Raw genomic sequence first — 9,762 nt, 5'->3', positions numbered from 1 at the left:
TCAAACATTGTATACAACCTACTTAGCCTATTTTTAATAAGTTCAAACAATACCCACTCCAAATTTTTCGCAAAATCATATTTAAAATTTAACAAGATTAGCATTGAAGAAGAAGAGCTTTTACGTTTCCCGCGTCTGTTTTTACATTTTTTTTTAGATAGGATAGGTATGTATAAACTTGAGGAAAAAAGGAGAATGGAAACTCAAGGATCTTTCACGCCGGAAGATCTGGAGAATAAAAAAAAGAAAAAAAAAATCGGATATGAGTTTATTGATATTTGGCTACACATTTGCAAACTTGTAACTGGGCTAAAATACTACAAGGTCACCTTATGGAGTGATCTATTGTGTAATTCTTCCAAATTATTTTATTGAATGACGACCTATGTTCATACATGCATCATCAATTATGGTATAAGATTGAATTCACTACTATTTAAGGGTGTGGCCCAGCTATCAATGAAATAAGTGAAAATCATAAAATACCAATGTTCAAATTTTAATAAAAAATTTAAAAAGGTAAGTGGTCTTCCTATGTCTAAGCCTTGATGGTAGGTGTGGCAAATGAGCATGTTGGGTCGGATATGAGTGGATTAAAACGGGTAATGCAGAAATGAGTAAATTATTTGGCCTATCCCATATTTAATATGGATAGAAAATGGGCTAACAGGCGGATAATATGGATATTCATATTATCAATGGCTTCTTGAATATGATCATTTTGACCTATTTTTAAAATTTTCATTATCCAATCCATTTTTTAGTTGATAATATGAATGAATAACTATTTTTTTATTCATTTTTTCACCACTAGTTATAGGGACGGGTGTCAAGTGTAACTTGGACTAGAAAATTCACTAAATAAGTACAAAAATTGATTTCAAACTCAACTCATAAAATTTAAATCATGTATTCGCCTTTGACTGTGGTTAGAATGACTCAATATATATATTGGTGGAAGTTAGCAAACGCCCAAAATAAAATAGTCAAAATGCACACAAATACATCCGAGTACCACCGTTATTATCAAAAGAAAGAAAAAAGATAGAATCCACCTGATATTGAGCTGAGCTCTCTCTCTATATATATTCATTTACATCTCCTCTGAAACCCCAACACACTGAAAAGTCTCAATTAATTCTCCAATTAATTTCAATTCCAAATATAGTAATAATGGAGAGTTGCAGTTCTAATTCCAGAAAATTGATCAAGACCCTCTTTCCAATTCTTGTTCTTCTATTCAAAATCTCTCACACACAAGCCAACTCCAATTCAAACTACACCAACTTCATTGAATCCAAATGCACCTTAATCTCAACATACCCTCCCATTTGCATAAAAACACTTATCCCTTATTCATCTTCTATCCAAACTAACACCATAAAACTGTGTGACACTGCCCTTGACATAGCCATAGACGGCGCGAAAAACGCTTCTGATATGGTATCTGAGCTAGGAAAAAAGAAAGGAATTACAAAATATGAAGCTGCTGCCATTAAAGACTGCATTACTGATTTGAAAGATGCAGTGTATGAGTTGAAGGAAACACTTGGTGCAATGAATCATCTTAATGATACAGATAAGGAATTTCAATGGGATAATGCTAAGACTTATGCTAGTGCTGTTATAAGTGATGCAAATTCTTGTTTGGATGGTTTATCTGATAGGAAAGTGAATCCTGTTGTGAAGACTAAGATTAGTGGTACCATATCTTATGTTACTAAACTTGCTAGCAATGCTTTGGCTTTTATAAATCACCTTTACTGAGAAAATTTATATGTTTATAAATGAAGTTTTATGCTCCAATATTTATCTCCGTGTAACCTATAGATTACGAGTTCGAACGGTGGAAACAGTCAGTAACGCTTGCTAAAGGCTTTTCATTTTGTTTTAACGCGAATGGTCCTTCTTTTTTCTTTGTTTTTTTTTTGTTGTTTGAAAAAATATTGGAACCTTATGTACACTCCGGATTTTCAACCACTTATGCTCCAACTTTTGTCGCCGTGTGGCCTGTAGGTCACGAGTTCGAGTCGTGAAAATAGCCATTAATGTTTGTGTTATGATAGACTGTCTATATCACATTCTCAAGGGTGCAACCCTTTGTCGGGTCCTGTCGGATGCCTTGTGCACCATGCACAGGATAATGAAAGCTGGTAATGTAGAGCCCGTTTGGCTTAGCTGATTTAGAGTAGCTGATAAGCATAAAGTGCTGAAAAGCACTTCTAAGTGTTGAAGCTGATTTAAAAAATAAACAGTTACGTGTTTGGATAAAAGTGCTGAAATTAATAATAAGTAGCTGAAGAACTAGGTGTACGAAGAGTTTTGTTTTAAAAAGAAGTATTTTAGGGATAGAATAGTAAATATTTTGGTCAAACCTAAAGTGCTTATAAGCTGAAATTTGATAAGTTGGGGGAGACCAACTTATGACTTTTGGCTTATTTTTGGCTTATAAGCACTTAACTTATAAGCACTTTTAATTTTACCAAACGCGTAGATAAGCCAAAAAAGCGCTCATAAGCCAATTTGACCAGCTTATAAGCTAAGTCAAACACCTTCGTAGTAGGGTCGATACAAGATAAGTTTTTTCAATTTAAAAAAAAATACTCGCGCATGATGTTTACACCAAGCAAATAAATTCAAGATATGTGTCGGGCATATAAATTTTTACCACTTAATCAAAAACGTCAATTGATATGTATTCTCACTTTAAAGTGTCGTTGCTACAATTATATTATTTAATTTGATGTAAATATTGATTGTGTGTCTTTCAGTTTTTATTGCGATCGAAGTAATAAACAAGTAAATGGCTTTCAATGAGGAGGGGCCGAGGGGAACAAATAACAATTTGTTCTTTAATTGTTTTCAATTCAAGCATAAAATAAGTTGTATGATTTGGGAAGACAAGGGGCCCCAAAAACCGCTTGAATCCACCCATACATTCGTATGTGGCATGTGATAGAAATAATTGAAACAACAAATCTGTCAAGAATTGTGCTGTGACGTGTGTATCGAGATAGGTAAATTTACTCGCATTTGGTGTTAGCATCAACATATATATATATATATAGTCAAATAGGTAAGAGATCAGCTATGAGAAGATGCCATTGTAGGCAATGAAGCAGTATAATATCATAGATAGACTTTTGTGTAATGTTTCTGTTATTCAGAGAGGAAAGAAGACCTTCCTTTTATATAGAGTAGTTAGTGCTTCTTAGATGGACATCTACTAGTCACGTGTCCTTGCATTGTATTTTAACTTCACTTGTAACTGACTAACTAACTCTAATTGTAATATATTTTCAATACTTCCCCTAAAGTTGGATGATGAAATATATTGAATACTCCAAGCTTGGACAATAAGTGCTGATGTTGCACGGTTCCCAAGCCTTTTGTCAGTATGTCTGCCAACCGATCTTTGGTGCTCACATGTTGAACTTGTATCAGCATTTCTTTAATCTTCTCACTAATGAATTGGCAATCTATCTCGATATGCTTGGTTTTTTCATGATATATTGGGTTAGAGGCAATCTGAATTGCTGCTTTGTTGTCACAAAAGACCTGCACAGGTCTGGAAACTGACATACCTAACTCTGTTAATAATCCTTCTAGCGAAATTACTTCTGAGATTGCTGCTCCCATGCTTCTGTATTCAGCTTCTACTGAGCTTTTGCTTACTGTCTATTGCTTCTTTGATTTCCAAGAAATCAAGTATTCTCCCAACTTTACCGCGTACCTTGTCACTGACCTTCTATTGTTTGGGCATGTTGCCCAGTCTGAATCACAAAACACTATCAACTAGGCTTGATGATCTCTCTTCAGCAGCAGTCCTTGTCCTGGTGCATTCTTTATGTACTTCACCAGCCTCAATGCTACATTCCAGTGTGAAGTCTTTGGCCTTTGCATAAACTGACTTAGTACTTGCACCCCAAAATTGATGTCAGGCTTGGTGATGGTGAGGTATTGTAATCCCCCAATCAACTTTTGATAGGCTGTTATGTCCTCAAGTATAGGGTCATTGACATCCCAAAACATTCATCATAATCCACTGTTGTGAGCTTCAAATTGACTTCCAATGGTATGGTTACTTGCTTAGCGCCATTGAGTCCTAGATCAGGTATTAGCTCAAGTGCATACTTCCTTTAATTAATTAGTATGCCATTTTTGGATCTCATTACTTCAATTCCTAGAAAATGCCTCAACTCTTCTAGATCTTTTACCTTGAAAATGTTATACAGAGTGGTTCTTGCTTCCTGTATCAATTCCTTGCAGCTTCCAGTGATTAAAAGGTCATCCACATACACCAAGATGATAACTATTTCTCCTCCTACTTGTTTGGTGAATAAGGAATGATCATATGAACTTTGTTTGTAGCCAGCTACTAAGAGTGCATCAGTAAGTTTTATATTCCATTGTCTCGAAGCTTGTTTTAAGTCATACAAGGATTTGATCAATTTACACACTTTATATTCCCCCTGTCATTGAAAACCTTGAGGAACTTCCATGTAAACTTATTCAAATAAATTCCCTTGCAAGAATGTATTATTGACATCCATTTGATGCAATCCCCAGTTCTTACATGCTGCTACAGTGATGATAGTCCTTACAGTGACCATTTTAGCCACTGGTGAGAATGTTTCATGGTAATCTGGGCCCTCCTTTCATTTGTATCCCTTGGCTACAAGTTTTTCTTTGTATTTGTCTATATCCTCATTTGGCTTATGCTTTATCTCATATATCTATTTGGATCCAATGGCTTGTTTGCCTTTTGGTAGATCTACCAGCTCCTAGGTATGGTTGTGTTCTAAAACTACTATCTCTTCTTTTATTGTTGTTATCTAGTTGTGGTCTTGAGATGCCTCAGTGAAATTATTTGGTTCCATTTGGGCTGAGAATAATCCTAAATAGTGCTGATAGTCTAGTGACAATTTGTTGTAGTCCACATAGTGAGATATTGGATATGAACATTGCCCAGAGGGTCTACTTGTAGTTACATCATCCTTGAGCCAAATTTGAGGTCTACTCACTCTCTTTCCCTTACTACTGTCTATTGGTTGATCTACCATACTTGGTTCGTGAATTGGTGCAATTTCCTCTTCAGTTTCAGCTTGAACCTCCAGTGTGCTATCACTAGTTTCATCAACCTCTGCAAGATTTGTGGGAGCTACAGGTTCAAGTTGTCCATTACTAGGGCTAGAATTGTGTGCTTCTATTGGGAGATTTGTGGCATCTGGCAATTTAGGTTGCAAGACTTTCCCTATGGCATCTGTTATGGAAACAAACAGCAGATCATCATCATATGATTTCCCAGTTTTGAAAGGGAAAATGGTTTCCCTGAAGCTGACATCTCTACTTATAAAGAATGTCCTTGTGTCAAGGTCAAACAATTTGTAGCCCTTCTGAGTATCAGAATATCGTAGAAACACTGCTCTCCTTGCTCTTGCAGCTAATTTGTCATTCCTAAGAAAATTTCTAGCATAGCTCAAACAACCAAACACTCTTACATTTTCCAGTTTAGGTGCTTCCACATATAGCAGCTTATAAGGTATCTTCCCATCAAGAATTGTAATAGGCAATTTGTTGATGAGATACATTGTAGTCTTGACACACTCTCCCCAAAAAGTAATAGGAACTAAGCTCTGTATCATCAAGGATGTGCCCATTTCTAATATATGCATGTATTTCCTTTCAACCACACCATTTTGTTGTAGTATGTATGGGAAGATGCTTTGATGGATTATTTCATGTGAAGTAAACAACTCATTTCATTGTGAATGGAAGAATTCTGTCCCATTATTTGATCTAATCATTTTTTCAACAGCTGCAAACTGAGTTTTTATCATAGCCAAGAAATTTTTCAACACAACTACAACTTTACATTTTTATTATATCAAACATAACTAGGTAAATCTACTGTAGTTATCTGCAACAGTAACAAAATATTATTTTCTGTCATAAATGTCCCTCTTATAGGGTCCCCAAACATCTACATGGACTAACTTGAAAGCACAACTAGATTTATGCTCACTAGTAAGTAATTTTAATATTCTCTACTTAGCCATAGGACAGACCATGCACTCTTCTTGTATGTCAGTCACTTTGTTCTTCAGCAAAGGGATGTGCATTGCTCTTACTGAAGGGTGTCCCAATCTCAAGTGCCACAATGTTGTCATGTCTTCATTCTTAGTTACTGCTGCTCCCAGTGTTGATTCTATTCCTCTCCTTAGAAAGTAGAGTCCATTGTTCTCTCTACCAATCCACATTACTTTCCCACTATAGAGTGCCTGAAACACACAAAAGGTAGGGAAAAATGCGATTGAACATGAAAGTTCCCTATTTAATTTCGACACTGACAATAAATTAAATTTAAAATTTGGCACATATAACACATTAGTGATCATGTACTTCCCTAGTATCTCTATTCTCCCTGTATTAGCTATGTGTGATCTCCTTCCAGTTGGCACTTGTACTTTACTGTTCTGTAGCTTATCTATGTGTCTAAGTTCTTGTAACAACTCTATGCAAGGTGTAATATGGTGTGAGACACCTGAATCTACTATCCATTCACAAGTATATGTATTGGATAGTAACGAAATAGCACATGCCATGTTGCTACTGCATCCATCTTGTGGGGATTTATTCAACAATCCCATCAGTTGTGAATATTCTTCTTCTGTAAAGAAGTGTCCTTGAACTTGCCTTTCCCCTGCTGTTTCACATAGGATATAAACTCATTGTTGTTTTGACTTGATCCTCTGAATTGTCCTTGTTTGAAGTTGTTGTTATTTTGCCACGCACCACTTTGTTGACCCAACTTTTTCTTGCTTATAAAATCTGTTGGATAACCAACAATTTTGTAGCAATTTTCCTTTAGATGCCCTTTATATCCAAAATGTTCACACACCAGTCCTGGGTTTTAGGTCTAATCATTTGTGCCTTTCTTGTCGGTAGATTCAAGGGCTCCTTGTTCATGTCAATTACACCCAAAGTTCTTTGGCTTTCCTCCTATGTAACAATAGCATACGTCTCATTCACTATAATAATAGGTCCCCTTGACAGTATATTGCTCCTAATGTTTCTATAACTCTCATTTAGTCCCATAAAAAATTGCAACAACCGTTGAGATTTTATGTGTTCAATGGAAGGTCTTGCCTCCTCACAATCACAACTAGACAGTGGAGCTAATATGTCCAACTCATTCTAAAAATCTTTCATTTTCGAGAAGTAAGTGGTGACTGAGTTTGTACCCTACCTCATTGTTGCAATCTCTGTCCACAAATGGTAGATTCTCATTAGATTCGATCTATCGAACCTTTCCTGGAAATTATTCTATACTTTCTTCGCATCTGAAGCAAATACTATGCTAGGTATCAATTCACTCGATATTGTACTTCCTATCCATGAAAGCACAATAACGTTATATTTTTCCCACTGTTCAGCTAACTCTCCTTTATATCTACTCTTCACACAATTTTCGTCCACAAACCCTAGTTTTCCTTTACCTCGTAGGGCTAATTTCATAGCTCTACTCCATATGACATAATTCTCAAGTCCAATGAGTTTAATTGGAATTAGAACCAAACTTGGTGCATCTCCAGCTTGGAGGAATAGTGGATGGTTGTGATCGAGCGTCATTACCTCATTTCCTGCAATTTTATTTCACGAATTGAGTCAATTGAGATTCTACACACATCGATTTCTCTGATTCTCTAAATCGAACTTTCCGGCAGGAATTACTCAGATCTTTACGCCGGAGCTCCGGTCCTCATGAACGCCGCTCTGATACCATGTCAAATTGGTAAGAGATCAGTTATGAGAAGATGCCATCATAGGTAATGCAACAATAGAATATTCTAGAGAGACTTTTGTGTAATGTTTCTGTTATTCAGAGAGGGAAGAATACCTTCCTTTTATATAGAGTAGTTAGTGTTTCTTAGCTGGACACCTACTAGTCACGTGTCCTTGCATTGATTTTAACTCCACTTGTAACTGACTAACTAACTCTAATTGTAATACATTTTCAATAATTCTCACTTTAATTTATCACGTAACTATAATAAATGAGTAATATTTTGATATAAGTATCCGATGGAAATAAATACCCGTTGCAAATTTTTATATTTATAAATATGCTATTAGGGTCAAACTTTAGTGGGCATTGTCAGATACAATGAGAAATTATTGTTGTGTCTCTAGAGTCTCCTAATATTGCTAGCAATTACATTAGACTTAAGAAGTTGTATTATGAGTTAAAACGACTTCTTTTTTATCTTATTTGCACCTATGAGGCAGAGCTACAAATTAGTGAGGGTCAAAACTCATCCAATTTCTCACTTGCTTGAATGAGACATACTCTGGTACAAGAAGCAACATTCTTATTATGACTCATGTGCCAAATCTAAGAAAGGCATATTTTGTGTTCTTTCATGATGAAAATTAGAGGGAGATACATATTGTAAAAATATTGAAATAATTTAATGAAGTAAAATCAAGCAAGATACTTACATGCCCTACACTATTGTTTCTCTTTCTATGAGACATGTCTCTAACAAACTCTAATAGTACAAATGCAAAGAATATTCTATTCAATAGAATATTCTCTTTAATATCTTATTACAAAAACTAGCTGTTGTTATTATGCCCTTGGTGTTCGACCTCGACCGTTGTTGACAGCCCGTCCACAAATCCCACTACTTCCTGGTCGACCTCGACCACGTCTTTTTCCTTAATTTCTCTTTTCACTAAATTTCCTTACGGTAGATTTTGGCCTATATAGTTAGTCCCTCCGCTTATTGGGTGTTCGGCCCTGAACGGCCTCGATGAGCGGACCCTGTTTGTCGTGGTTGGGAAGTTTAAGCGAGTAGGTCGAGCAGTGACATTTCAGACGAGTTGGTAACGTGGCCTTTAATGAGTTTCAACCTAAGGTCACATCGATTAAGAGTGTCGTCATGATATAATGCGTCATTATTATGCGTTTCCTCAATGCCTTGCGTTGTTTCCTGCGCCTCTATCGTTTCAATACCTACGCAAGGTAATGACGGTTTAATTTCTCGATCCTTGTGCTTGAACTCTTATAAATAGGAATATAAAGTCATTTATATACGTTTTGCACTCTTCACTTCGAATCTTTGTGTCTTCTTCTTCATTTTTCATATAGAGAATTTTCTCTCTTTGCCTCACTGTCATATATCTGCTTTCCCTGATTCCGGTGATACCGGATGCACACGACTCTTCTACACTTACAACATCCTCTCTATATATAAAAACAAATGGTTAACATATCGTCTAGTTCTGGGAGGGCAAGCGATCTTGTTCCTTTGGCGGTGTGTATGCCTCCCCATTAAGGTAGCGTTTCTATTGCCGTCAAAGTGTACACACCGTACTTTAATATTAGGATAAGTCGTAGTAACCCATATGAGGTTGAAGGGATTAAGACCCCGAAAGTTTAACAACCTTAATACCGTTAGCTATTATGTTAGTGTGGTATTTTCTCTTAAGTTAAGTATTTTAGTAAAAGTTTCATAAGTATAATTTTGGATAGTTACCATTATTAATATTTTCGAATACGTTAAATTCTACACATAATATAAGAAAGTTTATGAGTTTTTCTTTATTGTAAAGATAGAAATTATTTTCTCACAAGAAAAGAAGTTTTTTTTTAAATCATTGTAATAATTAAGCATACGAGAATTTGTACTCTTTATACGAGATTAGCAAAATTAAAAGTTGAGAAAATATATGTATTTTACATGGATGTTTTAACGA

At 35.7% G+C, this 9,762-nt stretch overlaps 2 protein-coding genes across 2 annotated transcripts; one reads left to right on the top strand and one right to left on the bottom strand.

Annotated features, from left to right (window-relative positions):
- Nucleotides 1-1,016: 1,016 nt before the first annotated feature.
- LOC107831699 (pectinesterase inhibitor 4-like) lies at nt 1,017-1,808 on the top strand. The gene has a single exon (XM_016659487.2). The coding sequence runs from the start codon at nt 1,174-1,176 to the stop codon at nt 1,765-1,767; it is 594 nt and encodes a 197-aa protein (XP_016514973.2). The 5' UTR covers nt 1,017-1,173; the 3' UTR covers nt 1,768-1,808.
- A 2,331-nt stretch (nt 1,809-4,139) lies between these two features.
- On the bottom strand, nt 4,140-5,660 carry LOC142181558 (uncharacterized). Its single transcript, XM_075254474.1, has 2 exons — nt 5,025-5,660; nt 4,140-4,472 (listed from the first exon to the last, which is right to left on the bottom strand). The coding sequence occupies exons 1-2, from the start codon at nt 5,658-5,660 to the stop codon at nt 4,140-4,142; spliced, it is 969 nt and encodes a 322-aa protein (XP_075110575.1).
- Nucleotides 5,661-9,762: the final 4,102 nt, after the last annotated feature.

Source organism: Nicotiana tabacum, chromosome 6 (assembly GCF_000715075.1).
Source record: "Nicotiana tabacum cultivar K326 chromosome 6, ASM71507v2, whole genome shotgun sequence".
Classification (NCBI taxonomy): domain Eukaryota; kingdom Viridiplantae; phylum Streptophyta; class Magnoliopsida; order Solanales; family Solanaceae; genus Nicotiana; species Nicotiana tabacum.
This window is presented reverse-complemented; position numbering and strand designations above follow the sequence as displayed.

What these genes read in the sequence shown, in the direction of transcription:
- LOC107831699 (XM_016659487.2), top strand. Translation starts at nt 1,174, where the DNA reads ATGGAGAGTTGCAGTTCTAATTCCAGAAAATTGATCAAGACCCTCTTT.
- LOC142181558 (XM_075254474.1), bottom strand. Translation starts at nt 5,660, where the DNA reads ATGGGCACATCCTTGATGATACAGAGCTTAGTTCCTATTACTTTTTGG. An exon ending in ACAGTAGTAAGGGAAAGAGA is followed by an intron (nt 4,473 to 5,024) that starts GTGAGTAGACCT and finishes TTTCAATGACAG; the next exon opens with GGGGAATATAAAGTGTGTAA.